This window comes from Brachionichthys hirsutus, chromosome 5 (genome assembly GCF_040956055.1).
Source record: "Brachionichthys hirsutus isolate HB-005 chromosome 5, CSIRO-AGI_Bhir_v1, whole genome shotgun sequence".
NCBI lineage: Eukaryota > Metazoa > Chordata > Actinopteri > Lophiiformes > Brachionichthyidae > Brachionichthys > Brachionichthys hirsutus.
In genome coordinates this window covers 12,036,827-12,057,457 of record NC_090901.1, presented here as the reverse complement: position 1 = coordinate 12,057,457, position 20,631 = coordinate 12,036,827, and the positions used below count along the sequence as shown (strand labels likewise).

At 48.6% G+C, this 20,631-nt stretch overlaps 3 protein-coding genes across 3 annotated transcripts; 2 read left to right on the top strand and 1 right to left on the bottom strand.

Moving 5' to 3' along the window:
• The first annotated feature begins 4,197 nt into the window (after nt 1–4,197).
• skic8 (SKI8 subunit of superkiller complex) lies at nt 4,198–8,437 on the top strand. Its single transcript, XM_068739437.1, has 11 exons — nt 4,198–4,274; nt 5,365–5,418; nt 5,524–5,551; nt 5,685–5,790; nt 5,973–6,145; nt 6,551–6,699; nt 7,201–7,294; nt 7,483–7,576; nt 7,740–7,832; nt 7,938–8,016; nt 8,260–8,437. The coding sequence occupies exons 2-11, from the start codon at nt 5,407–5,409 to the stop codon at nt 8,347–8,349; spliced, it is 918 nt and encodes a 305-aa protein (XP_068595538.1). The 5' UTR covers nt 4,198–4,274; nt 5,365–5,406; the 3' UTR covers nt 8,350–8,437.
• Nucleotides 8,438–8,755: 318 nt separating this feature from the next.
• slc25a44a (solute carrier family 25 member 44a) lies at nt 8,756–11,063 on the bottom strand. Its single transcript, XM_068739540.1, has 3 exons — nt 10,427–11,063; nt 10,223–10,350; nt 8,756–10,086 (listed from the first exon to the last, which is right to left on the bottom strand). Exons 1-3 carry the CDS (start codon nt 11,061–11,063, stop codon nt 9,895–9,897), a joined length of 957 nt encoding a protein of 318 aa, XP_068595641.1. The 3' UTR covers nt 8,756–9,894.
• Nucleotides 11,064–12,471: 1,408 nt separating this feature from the next.
• Nucleotides 12,472–20,585, top strand: ireb2 (iron-responsive element binding protein 2). Its single transcript, XM_068739012.1, has 22 exons — nt 12,472–12,496; nt 14,529–14,615; nt 14,824–14,989; nt 15,087–15,224; nt 15,293–15,535; nt 15,614–15,683; nt 15,787–15,970; nt 16,058–16,197; nt 16,338–16,509; nt 16,606–16,706; nt 16,797–16,913; nt 17,001–17,160; nt 17,407–17,542; nt 17,627–17,711; nt 17,778–17,934; nt 18,011–18,135; nt 18,239–18,343; nt 18,442–18,584; nt 18,678–18,825; nt 18,914–19,036; nt 19,113–19,298; nt 19,377–20,585. The coding sequence occupies exons 1-22, from the start codon at nt 12,472–12,474 to the stop codon at nt 19,485–19,487; spliced, it is 2,922 nt and encodes a 973-aa protein (XP_068595113.1). The 3' UTR covers nt 19,488–20,585.
• The last annotated feature ends 46 nt before the right edge of the window (nt 20,586–20,631 follow it).

Below are 20,631 nucleotides of genomic sequence, written 5' to 3'. Positions count from 1 at the left end.
TCGCCTTCAAGTATCTCAATATCCCATCAAAAACCAACTCCCGGGACACGATGCATTCAGCAAAGGGAATTTCCATACCTGCTTGACTTCCACAATGTGATTACATGCCGACGTACTACATTCATTTTGGTATTGATATGACTGATTTCCATGAACGTCTCATTAGTGACATCACATAACACAGATAAACAGCGTTTAAGATTGGCCGGGGCGAAGCGTCCTCTCATTCCAGCATGGGGCAGATGAGAACCATGTTCAAATCTCAGCACTGATATCTGAACCAGCATGCAACTGATCTGCTGATTATATAAATATCTAAATCTTAACCAACATTCTCCTCGTTGACACGCACCCACGAAGGAGATCAAAGAACCGGAAGAGGGTTAAGAAAAACTATTAGACAAAACTAGAAATACTAAACGCCAAGAGAAACAGAATAAAAAACACGCCAGCTAGCGCGGTAGGTATCACTGCCCAAGCAGGGATAGTGCAACTGAATGATCCATCCAACCATTTATTCACACACTCAGCCAGTCTTTGATGTTTTTTTTTCAGCCTAGAAAAAAATGATACATTCTCCCGTTTAGTTTTTTCAGTCTTTGTGTTTTCAAGTGGAGAAGCCGTGAGATTCTTCTGCATCTCATTGTGTCAAAGTAAAATGTTTATATATATGTATATATAGGATTTTCAGACATCAAAGCAATTAAAGATCAAAGCTGGGCGATATTTCAACTAAGGGTAATTGTTGTATTTAGCCATAATTATCTTGTGAAACTGGGTTTGCAAAATGAAATGCATTCATCCACATCACTTTTGCTGATGAAGATAAGATAAGATTTGATTATGTGCTTTAGACTGACAAGAACTTAAATAGATTTTTGTAATGATTCAGTTATAATCAAAGAACAAGCACTGCTTTATGTGCCAACACTACCCAGCAAATTTCTGGAATGAAAAATCTGGTAGTTCACCAAAAGAAGAGTGAAATTTTTGAATTTGTGGAGTTTATTCTTTGCCTCTAGCTCAGTTTGTGTTGAGGGATACTCAGTCAGCGTGATATTTTAGTTCATTCAGTGGGTCCGTGGACCAGTGTATTTTAATTCCTCTCCTGCGGACGGTTTTTCAAAAACTTTAATCTGGATCAAACTGATCCAGATTTGGAAATCTCTTTTTCCAGGATTAAGTAATTAATTATATTTTTTATGATGGCTTTTCAAAGAAATGCACACATTTCTTTGAAATGGATTACTTTGATCCGAATTTAAACTTTTCAGGATTACCAAATCTGAATTACCTGTGGTCTAAATGGGACGATCACAATGTAACTATATGTAAAGAACAGCAGGTAGAATAGTGTGGGATCACTACACTATTTGAACAGAAAATAGGACTGAATGAAACAGCAAACAGAAACTCCCCACTCCATTGTCCATTTCTTGGAAACAGGCAGTCCGCTCATCTGAGCCCTGCAACAAAAAAATAAATAAATACATATTTTCCTCACAAATACATTGTGTATGTTTCAAACAAAGATTTATTGAATTGAACTGGATAAAAATGGCTTAAATATGCAACACTTAAAATAAATTACTTCTTAGTTATTGTCATGAGTTCTTCTTCATCATCATCATCATCTTCATCATCATCTGCTTGGACTGTTCTGAAGAGACCAGCTTGTCCCAAGCCTGGCCTTTAGGAGGCCGGATCTCAAGTCTGGCCTTGATTTGCTGCCGTCGGGACAGAATAAGATGTGCCTCTGCTCGATGGATCTGGCCAGACTGGAGCAAACCAAGGCCAGACTTAAGATCCGGCCTCCTGAAGTGGGTTTGATTTGAGAATCATGGCTGTCTGTGGAACTGCAGAATCCATGTCAAGATATTCAGTTTAGAGACCAAACTGCTGACATAACAACAGACTTGAAAAAGCTCCTCCAGAGCCAGAGCACATTCGTTTTCACAGACGGTCATATTCTACAGCAGGCAGGACCTAAAGGTCAAGCTGCAAAGCACTGCTGATCTCTCACTCTCTCTCTCTCTCTCTACATCAACACAGTTCTCTCTCTGGGAGTGTGCAGGTTGGATAATAAAGCCTCGGATATTCAGCTTGTCTGACGTGTCCCTTTAGCATTGCTGCACTTTTGTTTTGTTCACCTGCGTGAAGTAAAGGAGTTAACCCCGGAGGAAGAAGCCGCCTTCGGCCCTGGAGAGGGGAGATCCTCCCCGGTGTCCCCCCAACCACAGTTCGGAGACAAGAACTGGAAAGGTTAACATTTAGAACAGTATTGAACACAGTTACCAGTACACATTCACCAGGGCGTTCTCATTATTGAGGATTGCCGACACTAGATTTTGAGCTGACTTGCTCAGAGTGACCCTCGTCTATTAATGACACAAGATCGCAGCAGCGCCGTGATAATATCAGCGATCATTCAATAAGTGTATACATATATATCAGCGTTGGGTCAATATCAGCTTTCCATATATATATTGACGTTTGGAATATATATATTGGCGTTCGGTCCGTATTCTCAAACTTCACTTTTTATATAACAATTTCCTGAACGGCATGCCATAAGTAGAGTACCAGTATATTATACTGTAGGTGCAACAAACTGACCACAGTTTGTTCACTGCAGACTTGAAGCTAAAATAAGATGCTATTTCTGTCTCTCTTTAACTCCACTTTCACTCTCGTCACTTCATCTCTCTCGCTCAGAGGAACAAAAAAAAACAAAACAACAACAACCAGGAACAACGAATAAAGTTAGTTGATGTTATGGACACCAAAAGAAGAAGAAGGTACATAGGCAATTCAAAATGTAATCAATCCATCTAGTACTTCAGAAATAGGTATTTATTTTTGCTTTGAGGCAGAAATAGATAAACGTGTTCTAATGCCTTCTTGTGAATGACAGAGGATGATGACAGCATTTTATGTTGTTGATTTTGTCACATCAAAGATAACAATACGCAGATTGCTACTCATCTTCGGGCTGCAGTTGATGTTTTTATGTCAGGTTCATTATCCAAAGTTATCACAGCCCTGAAAATTCTATGAATGAATCATCTGGATGAAAATAGCAGCGCTGTGATCTTTGCTGTTTGAAGGTCCAACACATGGAACCAGAAATACTCCAGTCCAGAATATCGTGATTAAAACTACATTAAATAATTTCTGCAGGCTTCTTCTCCCAGAGATGATATGGCAATGTAGTGATGTGTAAATATAAGCATGATTTTAACTGTTTATAAATGCAGTTTGTGGAGTAAAACTGTCTGTTTATTTAAGACACTTATCTAATGTACTTATATGATTCTGTTGGCTATATTTCAACATTTTGTCAATGAGAAAAGTAAAATCTGATCTTTCCATTACCTTCTGTTGCCCATGCAGATTGTTATCAACATTTAAATAATGTTCAGTTACACTTGAGAAAAGGACCAATGTGTCTAGGCTGCATTAACAAACAAATACATACTCTTCACTCAGGCTGTCAGGAGATTCAGACTCACTTCCTCTCTCTGGAACTCAGCTGCCCACTTCAGCTTTATTTTAGGAGTTATTTAAAACACATCAGGTTAAATTTGCAACTGTATCTTGGCAACCATGAGTTTGTGGCGCTTTGACAGTTGCTGCAGCAGCTTCAAAGCCATTATTGCAATCAACTCCTGAAAATTGATCATATTTTCCTCTTCTGGGGCACCTGAGACGAGGTGATGTCAAATTGTTTTCCTAAAATCTAATATTTGCACAGATGACGTAAATATGTGTTAATTGTTTATTTATTTATATTCGAGCAGTTTTGTGGCCAGAGAAAAGCAAATAAAATAGAAGATAAGAAAGAAAAAAGCTGTACAGTCCATAATAGACAAACAATTCGGCCTTTATGATGATAGGCCAAACATATGTTAATAAAATATAGGATTGATGAAATGCCTCATCAAGACGTGTTATTATCGTAGTTTATTAAAATGCTGGGCCTGTGTAATTCATTTTCTCTAACTTTTTTGAATAAATAATTCTATTTTTTTCTCATTGAATAAATCATCACTTAATCAAACTTACTTTCAGATACAAACATGTTTTGAAATCCCAAGAATATCAAACGTCTGTTTATTTCATTGTTTTTGAGCCACAGCTCAACTGGAGGCGATAGAGAGCATCTGACGTTAGTTACAAACGAAGAAGACGGGAAACGGAAGTGACGACAAACATCATGGCGTCTAACATTTGATTCGTAGAACCTCAACAATCAGATTTTAAGATATTTGAAGGTACGTGGATCTATTATAACGAAATTACATGAACAAGGTAGTATAAATGCATTTAGTCCTGAAAACGTGGCAACAGCCCGATAATCTGGTCACATTTGAAATAGGAAATTGCTCTTTGCTTCTAAATTACAAGCTAACTCCCGTTGGCTAACTTTGCTTGTTTTGTTTTTAAATCTCGGCTATGATGCAGATTATATTCACTTTTAAATTGTATTTCCTCCAGTTAACTATAGCGGGTCTTTCTTGTAATGCCTTGTTTATAATGTGTGTTTTATGGCAGGCAAATTAGCGGTGGAGTGGAGGAAGTAGCTTTGTGACGTGACTTAAAAGTAAAAGCACGAATTATACTGCACAATAATTCATCTATCTTTAACGAACACTGCGTGGACAGTGCTGCAAATAATTAAGAATACGTGCTGAAATGTAGGACACGTAAAATTAGCGTGTTTTATAAATGTAGGCGACACGGTGGCGTAGTGGTTAGCGTGGGTTTCCTCCCCCATAAAAAGAAAGGTTGGCTTGGCCCACAAATCGCACTAACCCTCCACTCTAACCTTGACATTTCATTGTAAATTTTATAGAATGAGATTATCATAGCTTCTTCTACTGTGAGGACAGCCATGATGGACGGCTTAGAGACGGTGTCTCTGAGAAAAAGACAGGAGGCGGAGCTAGAAGTGGAGGAGATGAAGATGCTGAGGTTCTCCTTGGGAGTGACAGGATTAGAAATGAGACAATAAGAGGGAGAGTGAAGGTTAGACGTTTTTTGGGACAAGGTCAGAGAGACCAGACTTTGATGGTTTGGACATGTCCAGAGGAGAGACAGGGACTATATCAGTAGAAGGATGCTGAGGATGGACCTGCCAGGGAACAGGGCTAGAGGACGACCCAGGAGAAGATACATGGACGTAGTGAGGGAGGACATGAGAGTGGCTGGTGTTGGGGAGGACGATGCAAAGGACAGGGTGAAGCGGAGAAGGTTGGGTTGCTGTGGCGACCCCTCCCGGGACAAGCCGAAAGTACAGTAGTAGTAATCGTAGTAGTAGTACGTGCTCCTAGTTTTTGATTTGATGCGCACAAATGTTTCTAGGTTCCAATAATCTAACTGGCTCTCTGAACCCAGGACCAAAAGATGAGTACTCAGGTAAGCAGCTAAATTTATTATTCATTTATTTGTTTATTTATACTCCACTTCCTCACGTTGTTTGATTCCTGGTTTGAACATAGACGTTTTGTATCTTGATTTCAGTACAGCATTCTTTTCAAGCAAGAACACGGTGAGTTACGGGATGAATAAACGCATCTGTCAGCGTTGGCTTTATGCCGGATCAGAGCCGAGTCAAATGAGCAAATGATCGTGTTTGTGATCGGCCTGGGATCACGGATAGAACCTGTTTTTTGTTTCCTCAGCCCACGATGACGCCATCTGGACGGCGGCGTGGGGTAAAAGCGAGGCGGACGGGACTGAAACTATTCTCACCGGTTCACTCGATGATATGGTGAAAGTTTGGAAATGGTGAGTTTCACCTTCTACGTCTTTCTGATGGTGTTAATTTCACCAAACATTTATTGGATTTCATATATTTTGTTTTATTTATTGAATTAAGATTCTTCAATGAAAACAGTGAAATGGACACTAAAGAGACGCTTTCCCCGTTAACCGGTGAACCGGGCCGTCGCTCTGCTCTGGTTCTGCAGGTCAGATGAGAAGCTGGAGCTCCAGTGGACCCTGGAGGGCCACCAGCTGGGTGTGGTTTCCGTGGACATCAGTCACAGCGGCGCCATCGCCGCCTCCAGCTCCCTCGATGCTCACATTCGTCTCTGGGACCTGGAGTCTGGGAAGCAGATCAAGTCCATGGACGCCGGCCCGGGTAATATTGGATCCCCCATGTTTTACGCTGAATACTTTGTACTGCAAAGATCATTCTTCAGGTTTCAGCAGCTTAACTCTCATACGGCGGATCTGGCCTCGTTCTGTTTGGCTCAGGAATAGTCACTGCTGAGGAATTTGAAATTGAAACAGCTTTTTTTTTTTCTCTGTCACCTTTCAGAAACCCAAAATGTGTGTGTTACATCAGTGAGGCTTTGTGTCTCTGCTCGGCCTGCCAGCGCTTTGAAAACCTTTTCTCTCTCTCTCTCTCTCTCTCTCTCTCTGGACATATGTTCCGATTCTGGAGGAATGTTTCCCGATGTTTCTTTTTCTTTGTATCCATTCATTCTAAGTCATTGCTGTAGACTTTATGCTAAACATTTGTCTCTGTGCTCCTCCTCTTTAGTCGATGCGTGGTCGGTCGCCTTCTCCCCGGACTCTAAATACGTCGCCACAGGAAGCCATCACGGCAAGGTCAACATCTTCGGTGTGGAAAGTGGGAAAAAGGAATATTCTCTGGACACGCGAGGAAAATTCATTCTGAGCATAGCTTACGTAAGGAAGCGTGAATCCCCTTTTCGGTTGTGCTGCTTTTTTTTTGTCTTCATTCAAGGTTGTTTGCCATTTACTATAATGTGTTAGTAAACTATACTATAGTACTATAATGAGTTACGTTCCGAAGACCCCGTCGCTAAGCGAGACCCTCGGCATTGTGTGTTGTTTCTACGCTACACTGGAGATCAATCATTTATGTACGAAGGACTTTCAACGGAAACAAGCCCGCAAGGGCTTTTTTGAAATGCTCCTCTTAGACAGGATGTTTGACGTTATTTGTACTGTAATACATGCTACTGTGTGACTGTACTTGTACTCCAACATTCTATCTAATAAATATATTCATCATCATCATCAAAGCTAGAGAACAATCTACAATCCCTACATTCACATTCCCCTCCTCGCTACGGCGATTCCTCGTCGTTAAACACGTGCTTTAAAAGTTCTAAAAGCCCGTCGTCAGGCGAGGAACCATCTTGTATTTTGTCGTTTGCCCCTCAGAGCCCCGATGGGAAATATTTAGCCAGCGGAGCCATCGATGGAATCATCAACATCTTCGACATCGCCACTGGGAAGCTGCTCCACACGCTGGAAGGTAACTTCAGGTCTGAGTGTTCGTGTGTAGATGACAAATTATGGGATGGATGGAGGTCGTCATTTTTTTTTATTAACCTTCGTCAGCGACTCGTTTTAGCTCGAGAGGGATCTAAGTGAGAGAGTAAAAGCAGGAGACAGAGTTCATCCGGAAAGGCTGAGCTCCAGAACCGTTTCCTGTGTCTTCAGGTCACGCCATGCCCATCAGGTCGCTCACCTTCTCCCCCGACTCCCAGCTGCTGGTCACGGCCTCCGACGACGGCTACATCAAAATCTACGACGTGTGAGTCCAGCGGCGCTGTCCGGCCTCTGCCGCAGCTCTTTCACAGAACGGAACATCCGGGAGGGGATGTTCCGTTCAGAGCAGAGCAGCTCTGAAAATAGAACAGCCCTAACGAAAAGGGAACAGGAAGCGTGGCGTTGTGCTGATTGAGCGTGTTTTACAGGCAGCACGCTAAGCTGGCTGGAACGCTGAGCGGACACGGAGCCTGGGTTATGAGCGTTGCCTTCTCGCCGGACGACACCCACTTTGTGTCGAGGTAAAAGAAAAACGAAGCGGATTTGGGCGGTTACGGGAGGAGGGGGGGGGGGGGGGGGGTTCTCGGCCGAAGCTCTGACGCCTCAAACCTTCTCCGTCCTCCCAGCTCGTCTGACAAGAGCGTGAAGGTGTGGGACGCCAGCTCCAGAGCGTGCATCAACACGTTCTTCGACCATCAGGACCAGGTGACGCACACAACCCCGTCCTCTCACGAAAAACGCATCCACAGTGGGTGCTGACGTCACCGCGGTCTCTCAGACCCTGCTCTGATGCTTCAGCTCAGGCTAAATCAATAATCCCAAGTCCCAACCATCATCAGATCCCTGCTTGCCCGAGCTGCTGTCTGAAATATCACGGCCTCGGCCATTTTTAACTTGTCAGCCTGCACACAGACTTGCTCCCTTCCGTTAACGGATCGTCTCAATCAGGTGTGGAGCGTCAAGTACAACAGCAGCGGCTCAAAGATCATCTCAGCCGGGGACGACCGCGCCATCCACATCTACGACTGCCCCGTGTGACCGGCGGCGCGCCGGGACGTCCCGCCGGAGGAGGGGGCGCAGCGTCACGTGATGAGTTTGTTTGCACTGGCCCAATGTGGTCAAATAAAACTGCTTTTTTTAATTAACTCGTGTTCGAGTTGTGTGTTTTTTTTTTTTTTAAGTGTCATCTCATTAAGTAAAAATGTATACGCTGCAATATAATTACATAAAAATCTTTAGGTTTCAGATAAAATGTTCTTCTGGCAGCGTATAAAAACTTGTTTATTAGCCGGATTAAACACGTTAATGAGTGTAAAACAGCATAAGCGTTTAAATCTGTCATTTACTCAAAATATTCCTGGAGCTCAGGAACAGATGCATGCGCGCCCTCCCGTGGCCATGCAGACGAACTGCAGCTTCAAAATGGCCATTCAACCTGCACTGATTCACAATTCTTTATTTTTTGTCGACAGCTTGTGCATCAGATGATTCTTTGATTTACAGTAGAGAAGTTTTACACAGCACTCCCGCCATGCGGGAAAAAAGCCATGACTTGTTTCAGAAATTAATCACATCACAATCCAGATTTTAACATTGTAAAATAGAATAGACAACATTTATCCCAGACCAGGGGAATGAAAATAAAAAATAGAAAGCACTTTTTCACAAATAGTTTATAAAAGATGTGTTCTGGCAATAATTTCTGCACCGATCTGTTAGTTTTAACATTTCTGTATCGTCGATGCACCGGAAGTCCCTGAAGGCAGCGTGATCGTGTCTGCTTCTACGGACAGCAGCGGTTTGAGATTTGATTCGATCCCAGTTCTCCCAAACGGAATGCACATTGCAGGACGCGGTGATCCGCAGCAGCAGGTGATAAACTTACCTACACGAGCTCACCCCTGGGATCACAGGAAGGCTTCCGTTTGAACGCTGCAAACACAACCCGGGCTTCACGGAGCACTCGAGATAAAGTTCTTGTCCTGCATGAACGATGGAGTCTACGTGCTAATACCCATTCCTTCTGTACAGTTTAACACAGCGTTACAAATATCAATTCTAAGCACTTTTTTCAGGGCCACAATAAAGTTGCGCGTCTTCTTTCATCACAGGAATTTACATTTCCCACTGGAATGCCCACAGATCAAGGTTTTCTACCAACGAGGCTTCTTTTCCCCTCGACAGAGTTCAGCACTTAAAGCTCCTCGTAAACTTGCTTTGTAACAACTTCTGGAATAATTTAATGCAGACTGGATCCAATTAAAAATAAACATAAAAATAAAATAAAAACGGACAAACTTGTGAAGTTTAAGCAACAATAATGAAATAAAATGCACTTTTTTTTTTTAACTTTTAAATTCACAGCACTTTAAGAAGACATTCTGCAGTCCTTGATGCCTGATGGCAAAAGCAGAACATTGTTTGAGCGTAATTCAGGCGACACAGGAAGGGGTGGGGTTACGCAACTCCTGGAATAATAAACGCACGCAACAGACCAACGCCGCCAGCCGTCTCGCCGCTGAAGCAACGGAGACCGGAGACGCCTCGCGGCTGCTCCGGCTCGCTCCGGCTCGCTCCGGCCTCTCACCAGTGTCTGGAGTCTATCAGATCAGCTCGAAGGCTCAGCTTCTTCAGAGTCTCGTATCCCAGCACGATGAGCAACGACGTGGGCAGAGAGGAAATGATGCGGGCCGACAGCCCCTTGGCCAACCCCCCGGCGCCCTCCTCCGCCAGAAGCTGCTTGAAAGTCCCAACGACCGACGACCGTCCCTCCACCTTTACAGACGGGAGAGTTTAAACCGTCACTTCCTCGTAAATAAATGCCATTTTGGATTTTTTAATTATTTTTTTTTACGCGCGGATGCGAGTTCCAATGCAACAAATGCTGCGGTGTGGAGCGTCCGGCGTTTACCTGCACTCTCGCTCGAACGACATCCATGGGATTGGTGATGGTGGAGGCGGTCGCTGCCGCCATTGGTCCCGCCAAAGCCTGCAGAAACAGATGGGGGCACTCGCTCGGCGCCAAGCTGGACAGCCGCTCTGCAAACGCACGGGACAGAAAGAGTGAATATAAAAGCGAGCGGTCGCAGGCTTTTATTTCTGCAACAGGACTCACCTGCATAAAAGTGATAAAACGGCCACCAGAGGGCGCTGTTTGGGATGTACGTGAGCAGCGACGCCACGTACCCCCTGTAGAACCCCCTGAAGCCGTCGGCTGCAAAGATCTGCACCGTGATGTCCCGCGTCTGGCCGAAGGTCGGCTTGTGCTTGGAAGCCGCGAGCGCCGTTTTGGGTTTGGCCCTGAAGCGCCCCAGGTGCTCCCCCCCCTGTCCTTGCATCATCAGCTGCTGGGACACCACGTCTATCGGCACGGTGATGGTCTGGGCCACCAGGGAGGCGGCGCCTCCCGCCACCACCGACTTCACCGTGTTACTGGGGGAGTAGCGGGACACGTATCTGCGCGTCAGCTCGTAGGTGGTGATGTAGGCCTGCCCCGACGCCAGGGTGAACGTGTTGACCATGAACCCGCGGTAGAGGCCCCGCACGCCCTCGGCCCGCAGGATCTTGAAGAAGGCGTCGAAGGTGCCGGAGTAGAGGGCCGTCCCCTTCTGGACCTGGAGCCGGGTGCGGATGAGGCTGGCTGGGTAGACGGTGGCTCTGGTGGTCAACGACATGAACACGCTCAGGGAGTAGAACTTCCTCTTGTCCAGGTCCTCCCATTCGATGATTCGGATGGCGCCTTTCTGCTGCATGGTGCCAGCTAGCCCGGGGCGCCGCCGCGCCGCGCCGCTAAAGCCAGGTGTCAGCAGTGGCCAGCCCGCCGACCGCCATCACACCTGCAGCGATGAGCGTGAAAGCGTTAGCAAAAAAGACATTTGATCTTTCTAAACGAGTAGAAACATTGTTGAACAGCAGGAAAAGGTTCAGCTCTGACACTCAGCGGTTAAAGCGAGGCGTTTTAGGAACAATGCGAATTAAAATTCATCGCGTAATCACCATTATTATTCACTGCCTTCACAGGTTAAAAATAAATAAATCTCATATTTTCACCTCGACAGTTAGTTCATATCTGACGTCACCAAGCAGCGCTGAACTTTGACCCCCAAGACCTACAGGTGTGCTGATGAACAACGGAACATGTTATTGGTTCGCCGGGACATGTTAAAGCAGAAGTGATGTTAATTAATGTCTAATATTTTTAATTGTCCCTTTAAAGGAGATCCGGACAGCTCGTGCACCGCCGGCTCGGATCATGCTAGCCTTTTTGCCAGGAACACAAACATCCGCCGAGTCTTTAAAAACAACAACCTCAACCAGGTTTCCTGATTAATTGAAATCTTACATGTTCTTTTCAGCCTGTCCGCTGCTGGAGATCTGAGGAGCTAGCACGCGCTAGCTAGCTAACATCACGAGCCGCACTTTAGCGGAAGCATTCCGGAGATTAAACACAAACGTTAACGGATAAACTCACCCGTCACGGGTCACGGAGTCCCGGTTCAGCCTCCGCGGTCACTGACGCTAAACCCGTGCGGCCTGCTCTGCTACGAGGCGGGCCGTCTCTTCCGTCCATCGCCGCTGCCAGTAAACATTGTTGGAGGTCAAAGGTCAGGAGTCGCGTTCGACTGAAGTCCGCGTCGCTTCGCAAACATTTATTACGTCACCGCTGAAGAATCCGTCCGGGGAGGGGCTTCCTGCGGCGCACACCGTCACGTTTATGCCAGCTAGCTGCTAGCTGCTGGCTAGCTGGCAGCTTGTTTATCTGTGCAACGGTGCGTTCAATGTCCGAGCAAAACGTAGGAAGCTATTGTTATTTCTTCGTTGGTTTTAAAATTGGTCTGTTCAAAATGCGGAACTACCACCCCCTTCTGGTGTGACGATAGTAATACACTGAATTCCTACGTCAATCTATATTTTCATACTGTACAGTATACTGTATATATCAGACATTGCATCCACATATGTATGTGTGTATAATATACATACACAAATGCGTATATGTTTATATATATATATTTTTTAGATATTTTATTTCTATTTATGATTAATTTTCTTAGCCACCGGTGAGCAGGCGTGGCTTTAAATATCTGTGTTCTGATTGGCCGGCTGGCTGTCGCTCGTGCCCAGTCGTGGGAAAGGGTCGTGTTGATTTCAGAAGTCATCATGGCGGTCGCTTCCCCACTCAAAGGTAAAGAGATGTCTTCTGCTCAGATAAACTCCTGCCAGCGTGTCATCCGGAAAGGCGGGAATCGATAAAGAACGGCACCATCCCGTTAAAAATAGCCGCCGTTCACATGCAGTTCGTTTTACGAACAATAGCCCGGCGGCAGACATTAGACGTCGATGCTAACATTAGCAAGCCTGGCGATGGTTGTTTTCAACTAGCGAAGAGTGAGACGATTAAACCGGTCGGGAGAAAACCGAAGTGTTTTTTTCTCTGCCTGAAACGTCGCTTCCTTTCGAATAAAACCGCATTTGTGTCGAGTTCCTTATCTCTCAGCGGTAGCAGCAGAACGGTAAGTGACTAGTTTAGCGAGTGTGCTTCACGATAAGGGCTGGTGTTAGCAGCTCTCAACACTCGCTAGCTTGTTGTAGCAACTCGCAACACTCGCTAGCTTGTTGTAGCAACTCGCAACACTCGCTAGCTAGTTGTAGCCACTCTCAACACTCGCTAGCTTGTTGTAGCAACTCGGTAGCTAGTTGTAGCAACTCTCAACACTCGCTAGCTTGTTGTAGCAACTCTCAACACTCGCTAGCTTGTTGTAGCAACTCTCAACACTCGCTAGCTTGTTGTAGCAACTCGCAACACTCGCTAGCTTGTTGTAGCAACTCGCAACACTCGCTAGCTTGTTGTAGCAACTCGCAACACTCGCTAGCTAGTTGTAGCCACTCTCAACACTCGCTAGCTTGTTGTAGCAACTTGCTAGCTAGTTGTAGCAACTCTCAACACTCGCTAGCTTGTTGTAGCAACTCGCTAGCTTGTTGCAGCAACTCGCAATACTCGCTAGGTAGTTGTAGCAACTCGCAATACTCGCTAGCTTGTTGTAGCAACTCGCAACACTCGCTAGCTTGTTGTAGCAACTCGCTAGCTTGTTGTAGCAACTCTCAACACTCGCTAGCTAGTTGTAGCCACTCTCAACACTCGCTAGCTTGTTGTAGCAACTTGCTAGCTAGTTGTAGCAACTCTCAACACTCGCTAGCTTGTTGTAGCAACTCGCTAGCTTGTTGCAGCAACTCGCAACACTCACTTTCGACCAGGCTACAACAAGCTAGCATCTGCTCAAAGTCGGACCCAAATTCAATTGCATTTCTCTAAAGTGGATCGTCCTCATTGGTTCGTCGCTGTTATATTTGTATACAGATACGTGTCAATAATAAACAGCAGCTTTTATCCCGATCTATTTTTAGTCCTTTTTATACGAATATCTCTCAATTGAAAGCGCAGCTGCTCTCACTGTCAGCGTTTGGTTATGCAAAAGGCGTTTGCGTCAAACTGGTTCATGTTTGCGCATGTGGGGACTTGCGTTGCTCTATCATTATGCATTTGTTCACTAAAGCAGTTCAGTGACGTGCACACGACATGGTGTCTGCGGGATTACGTGATTATTCTTGTGTTTTATAGCCGGTTCTCAGTGTAGCTTTCTGAGTTTGTGACCCAACAGTGTTGACAGCGACCCCGGAGAAGAACGATGCAACGATCGTGTTCAGGGTTCTGGCCTTGGCTTCGTCTTTGCAGCCTCAGAGGAGAATGTCATTGTGATCGCAGCCTTTTCCCTTCATCTACCTTTGGTCTTTATTTTAATACACAAATGAGACGGAACAGTTTTCTTCCAGATTCTTTTTCAAGGCTGCAGCAAATCTCTCACTCGCCGCACCCTGCATGAACTCGCTTTACAACGCTGCAGGCAGACGAGATTTGTTCCTCAGTCTTTAATGTCGACTCTTCCACGCTCGAGTTGGTGAGGGATTAGATCAAAGTTGTGTATCCAGACTAGGGTTGTGTCTGGATACACAAACTCCGGCGTGGTTAAATCCACTCTGGTTTATTTGACGGATTTCGGCAGTTCAGTGTTTTGAGGTGCCGACAAACATCAAAATGTATTCCTGTAAACACAGTCCGGTTCAGCCCGCTGTGGTCCGGTGAATTTAGTTTAGATCTACAGCATCTTGTTGATTATTATTTTAATAATTAATACCCCCCCCCCCCCCCCCCTCTGCAGATCACCCCTATGGCCGTCTAATCGACACCCTCAAAGATGGCGGGATCCAGTTCTTCAACCCACAGAAATTAAATGATCCACGATATGGTGAGTTCAGGACATCTGACGTTTACAAACGAAGTGGTGGGACGTTAATCAACATGAAATAAAGAATGTTCAGACGTGTTTCCTGTCGAGTTCTGTATTTCTTCGAGCCTGTATTAGTCTTTGGATCCTCTGCATACAATACATCTATTTATTAAATCTAAATTGAACTGCATCGTGTTTTCCCCTTTTGCGCTCTCTCTCTCTCCAGATAAGCTGCCGTTTTCCATCCGCGTCTTGCTGGAAGCGGCGATTCGGAACTGCGACGGCCTCCACACAAAAGAGGAGGACGTGCAGAACCTCCTGGACTGGCAGCAGCAGCAGAATAAAGCCGAGGTTCCCTTCTCTCCAGCCAGAGTCCTTCTCCAGGACTTCACGTACGTTCTGCGGGCTTCGTGTTTTCACGTGCTGCGCTGAACGCAGCCTTTAAATCCAGGCGTGACCGTTTGCCTGCTGCTGGTTTTCCTTTGACAGTGGAATTCCCGCCATGGTGGACCTGGCAGCCATGCGGGACGCTGTGGCCAAACATGGCACCGACCCCAGCCTGGTCAACCCCAAATGCCCCACGGACCTCATCGTAGATCACTCGTTTCAGATCGATTTTAGCAAATGGTGCGTCGTCCGTCTGAATGCTGACTGCGTTTGGTTCTGCTTGGTGTGACTTTTACGTTTCCTCGCAGTGCCATACAGAATACCCCAAACCCAGGGGGGGGAGCGGGCCCAAATCAGAGCCAAGGCTCGTCCCGGTCCACCCCCGCCCGCCCTCTGTCCAGAGGGGGGTCCCAGTGCGGGGGCCAGCGGGGCCCCTGCAGTAAAGCCGCCTGCGGTGACCTTCCAGCGTTGCCGGGTCGACCTCCGGCGTCCGTCCAGCAGATCGAGAACACGCCTCTCCTCTGCCCGTTCCACTTCCAGCCTGTGTCTGAGTACGTTCCACTCGACATGGGACATTCTGATTGGATCGATCGAGGCAGACGGACTGAACTCTTCCTCTCTTTCTGTAGAACCGACACTGCCCTGAAGAATCAGGAGATGGAGCTGATCAGAAACAAAGAGCGGCTTCAGTTCTTCAAGGTACATCAAAGAGAGAGTCTCTTTATTTGGTGCGTTTAATCAAAAGGACGAAATGAAGTCGTCGTTAAAAAGCGTCTCCCTCTTCCACTCCTCCACGGATCAGTGGTGTTCGAAAGCCTTTAAGAACGTGAACGTGGTTCCCCCGGACGTTGGTGCGGTCCACCAGGTGAACCTGGAGTACCTGTCCCGAGTGATCCAGGTCCGGGACGGACTGGTCTACCCCGACAGCGTGGTGGGAACGGACTCGCACACCACCATGATCAACGGCCTGGGCGTCCTGGGCTGGGGTAAACCGCCTCCGCCTCTAACGTGCTTGTTGCCCTGAGGAGCGCTGCCGTGGCGATGAACTCGTCTTGCTGCTCCTCCTCCTGCAGGCGTGGGCGGGATCGAGTCAGAAGCGGTGATGCTGGGCCAGCCGGTGTCTCTGACCCTCCCCCGGGTGGTGGGCTGTAAGCTGGTGGGCGCCATCAACCCCCTGACCACCTCCATAGACGTTGTCCTCGGCATCACGAAGGTAGCCCCTGTTCCCACTCCCTGTTCCCACTTCCTGTTTTCCCCGCCCTCCCCAACCCAAAGCAGATGGATTCTGCTCTTTAGGCGTCCGGCCCTGCCGCTCGCCGTTTACTGATCCGTCGCGTTTGTCCGTCTTCCCAGCACTTGAGGCAAGCGGGGATCTCTGGGAAGTTCGTGGAGTTCTTCGGGCCGGGCGTCTCCCAGCTGTCGGCGCCCGACCGGACCACCATCGCCAACATGTGCCCGGAGTACAACGCCACCGTCAGCTTCTTCCCCGTCGACCAAGTCGCACTCAAGCACTTTGAAAGGACTAGTGAGTCGTCTGGTTGTCGCCCCCCCCCCCCTGCATTCTGAAGCAGTTGCCATACGTTAAACCCGTTAAGCTAACCTGAATGAATTCCTCTTCCAGATTTCTCCCGGGGCAAACTCGACTTGTTGGAGTCTTACATGAAGGCGGTTAAACTTTTCCGCCGCTTTGAGGATCCTTCAGAGGATCCGCAGTTCTCCGAGGTAAAGAACCCTCAGAAGAATGTTCAAATGTACAGAGTAGATTTATTCCTGACTGTCGTGCGGTCGAGGAAATGATCGGTCTTTGAGCAGGTGACGGAGATCGACCTGAGCTCCATGGTTCCCTGCGTGAGCGGCCCCAAGAGGCCTCAGGACAGAGTCGCGGTCGGCAGCGTGAAGGACGACTTCCAGAGCTGCCTGGATGAGAAGGTAACAAACCGGCCGGGACGCTGGCGAGGACGTTATTGACATCGGTCTGACAAGACGCTTCCTTTCTTTGCCCCGCCCCCCCGGCAGGTCGGCTTCAAAGGCTTCCACGTCTCTAAGGAGAAGCAGGACGTCCAGATTCCTTTCCTGCACTGCGGTCAGGAATATCGTCTGGTCCACGGCTCGGTGGTCGTCGCCGCCGTCATCAGCTGCACCAACAACTGCAACCCGTCTGTGATGCTGGCTGCAGGTAGCGGCCGCGCGGCGTCCGGCGTTTGATCCGAGCGGGATGCCGCCGGCGGGTCGGATAGTTCCAGAGCCGCTGCACCTCGCCTTCCTTTCGTTTTTCTAGAGGGGAAATAAAGGAAGTGCATGAAAAATATCAAAACATTCACGGCCGGATCAGAGCGGCTTCGGCTCAACCAATGAGAGCCGTGAATGCTGCGATGGGGCGTGACAAAACAAACGGGCCTAATGAGGTTCTTTTGATTGACAGGTCTCCTGGCTAAGAAGGCTGTGGAGGCGGGGCTTGTCGTCAAGCCTTACCTTCGGACCAGCCTGGCTCCTGGAAGTGGGATGGTCACTCGCTACCTCGGCGCCAGCGGCGTCCTGCCGTACTTCAGCCAGCTGGGGTGAGCGAGGGGGCCAACGATCCGATCGCGGCCCGTCGTCATGCCGACAGGAGCCTTTACATTCGTTTCCCCGTCACCTCTCAGGTTCGAGGTCATCGGCTACGGTTGCGCCACCTGCGTCGGGAACACGGCGCCGCTACCGGAAGCCGTCGTGGCGGCGATCAAAGAGGTAGCGTTGAGATCAAAGCGTTACGCCGCTGAACCGACCCAAACCTGACCACGCCCCGCCTTTCAGGGGAACCTGGTCGCTTGTGGCGTTCTCTCCGGCAACAGGCACTTTGAGGGCCGCCTGTGTGACTGCGTGCGAGCCAACTACCTGGCCTCGCCCCCCCTGGTGGTGGCGTATGCTCTCGCGGGCACCGTGGGAATCGACTTTGAGAAGGAGCCTCTGGGTAAGAAGATAAGAGTCAGCCTGAGAGAAACCGACCAATGACAACTCGGCTCGTGATTGCGCTCCTGTGGCTGCAGGTGTGACTCCAGAGGGGAAGGAGGTGTTCCTCTGTGACGTCTGGCCTTCCAGGGAGGAGGTGCAGCGGACTGAGGAGGACACGGTCATCTCCTCCATCTTCAAGGACGCCAAGGAACGGATGGAGGTGAGGAAGATGCTCGTCATCGTTTCCTTCCTTCCTTGTCGACGTGAATTCAAAGGAAACGGCGACGCCATAAATGTTTTTGCGCCCCCCCCCCCCCCCCCAGAAGGGGAACGCGTTTTGGAACAACCTGGACTGTGCCGATTCGGCGCTTTTCCCGTGGGATCACAAGTCCACGTATATCCGGCCGCCGTCTTTCTTCAGCAAGCTGGTGAGCCTCCGCGGCGCGGCGCCGATTATCTTCGTGCCGCTAAGCACGGCGGCTTAGAATGTAAGAGCCGCCTCTTCCTCTGCCTCTCATTGGCTCAGAGCGAAGACGTCCCGCCTCCCCGGTCGCTAGAAAGCGCTCACGCCTTACTCTTCCTGGGAGACGAAGTGACCACGGACCACATCTCGCCGGCCGGCAGCATCGCCCGGGTCAGCGCCGCTGCCAAGTACCTGCTGAGCAAACGGTTCGTTTCTGGGCCGACGCCCGCTTGAAGCCGATCGACCCTTTTCGTGTCGGACGTGCGAGTGTCGCTGAACGCTGTCACTTCCTCCTTCAGCCTGACGCCTCGGGAGTTTAACTCGTACGGCGCCCGCAGGGGGAACGACGCGGTGATGACCAGAGGCACGTTCGCCAGCATCAAGCTCCAAAATCGATTCATCGGCAAACCCGGCCCCAAGACTCTGCACATTCCCTCCGGCCAGACGGTGAGTCCAACCCGCAGGGAGGTGCGTTCAGGGACCCGGAGTCGCATGTGGGAGGAGTTACCGGCATGTCCCCCCCCCGTCTCTCCAGCTGGACGTGTTCGAGGCAGCCGAGCGCTATCAGAGGGAGGGAATTCCCCTCATCATCCTGGCAGGGAAGGACTACGGCTCCGGGAACTCCAGGGACTGGGTCGCTAAGGGACCGTACCTGCTGGTACCTTCACACACACACACACAAACGGGTGACGTGATTGGCTGGCAGCTCACGCCGCCGGTGTTCCCGGCTGCAGGGGGTACGAGCCGTCCTCGCCGAGAGCTTTGAGAAGCTACACAGGAAGCAGCTGGTGGGAATGGGAATCCTGCCGCTCCAGTTCCTGCCCGAGCAGAACGCTTCGTCCCTGGAGCTCACCGGGAAGGAGCGCTTCACCGTCAGCGTCCCCGGCAGCCTGAGTCCACGGCAGCGGCTCGCCGTGAAGGTACCGGCTGAGCTCACGGCGTGTGGCGAGTGGCGCCGGGCGGCGTTCCTTGAAAGCTGTGTCTTTGCTCTCTTGCAGACGAGCCAAGGAAAGTCCTTCTTGGTCACCGCCCTGTTGGACACGGAGACGGACGTCCTCCTCTTCCGGCACGGAGGACACCTTCGATTCGTTGCTCGGACTTTTCTCTGAAAGCAGCCTTCAGCCCGCTTTAACCAAACGTGCCCGAGGTTCACGGACAGCGGCCTGTCGTCGGCGCCGACTGAAAACGGCCCATCGGAACGACACGGCGGCGGAAGAACGGCTACTTCTGCACCCCATGAGCGATTCGGCAGCGTTTCTCCTCACGGGGGGGGGGGGCAAAAATCCACCGGTGGCGTTCGCTGAGGACTGGGGCCGAGGTCACGACCTTTGCGTCTGTGTTTTGTCATCGGAGGATGGATTTGCCGATTTCTGAGGCGTCGTTTTTGTCGTCATGGACATAAACCAAGAAGAAATGAAATCTGTCTTTCTGTTAAACTAGAAGAACACGGTGCTCAGTACTGCACACACACACACACACACACACACACACGCACGCACGCACACACACACACACACACACGCGTTGTTTTAAGGTGCTCTACACTCTCTCTCTCCCATATTAAAGTAGAAATGCACTCAGAGTGCCGACCTCCGCCAAGCAGCTCAGTACGTTGATTCACACCAGAAACAACGGTCTCTATTTATTTAGTCTGCATTATTATACGAAGTATAATAAGACTGAACGTTAGCGAGTGGATCCACGTTGATAACATTAGTTCAGTAGTTAATCAGGAAGCAGCCGTTTTCTCCTGGCGTCGGTATCTTTTTGAATCTGGCAGGAATGTATCCTGTATTCATCCTTTCAAACACTTAACGGGATCCGAGTCGGACCGAGGCCCGTCTCCAGCTCGCTGGCGGAGGTCTTCCTCTCTGCAGAATTGATGTCAGCCGCCCAGAGTTCTTGTTGCGGACAAAAGAAAATCTTGTGTAAATTGATCTTCTGTTAATATTTCCTCAGATTACCTTTTACAATCGATCCAGTTACCTCCTGATACGAGTTCTAGGAAGTGAAAGTAAGATCTGTCGCCATTGCTTGCATCACTGAGCTCCCCACAGACTATCTGTTATCAGAGGAGCATTAAACGTTTTACAGTCGGTAAGAATAAACACTTCCTGTTTGAGGTGCGGCATGTTTCATCATCGGTGGAAACGATCCTCTTCTGTACGCCTGAAGCATCCCTCGGTAATAAAGTTCCCTTAAAGGAGCATTTCATCCCATTCCTTCTGGGTCCAGGTCAAAGGTCATTCACTC

Coding starts and splice junctions, on each gene's coding strand:
- skic8 (XM_068739437.1), top strand. Junction 6,146..6,550: donor GTCCATGGACGCCGGCCCGG/GTAATATTGGAT, acceptor CCTCCTCTTTAG/TCGATGCGTGGTCGGTCGCC. Junction 8,017..8,259: donor TCTTCGACCATCAGGACCAG/GTGACGCACACA, acceptor CGTCTCAATCAG/GTGTGGAGCGTCAAGTACAA.
- slc25a44a (XM_068739540.1), bottom strand. CDS start 11,063: ATGCAGCAGAAAGGCGCCATCCGAATCATCGAATGGGAGGACCTGGAC. Junction 10,351..10,426: donor GTTTTATCACTTTTATGCAG/GTGAGTCCTGTT, acceptor GTGCGTTTGCAG/AGCGGCTGTCCAGCTTGGCG. Junction 10,087..10,222: donor TCGTTCGAGCGAGAGTGCAG/GTAAACGCCGGA, acceptor CCGTCTGTAAAG/GTGGAGGGACGGTCGTCGGT.
- ireb2 (XM_068739012.1), top strand. CDS start 12,472: ATGGCGGTCGCTTCCCCACTCAAAG. Junction 14,616..14,823: donor ATTAAATGATCCACGATATG/GTGAGTTCAGGA, acceptor CTCTCTCTCCAG/ATAAGCTGCCGTTTTCCATC. Junction 17,712..17,777: donor TCGTGGCGGCGATCAAAGAG/GTAGCGTTGAGA, acceptor CCCGCCTTTCAG/GGGAACCTGGTCGCTTGTGG.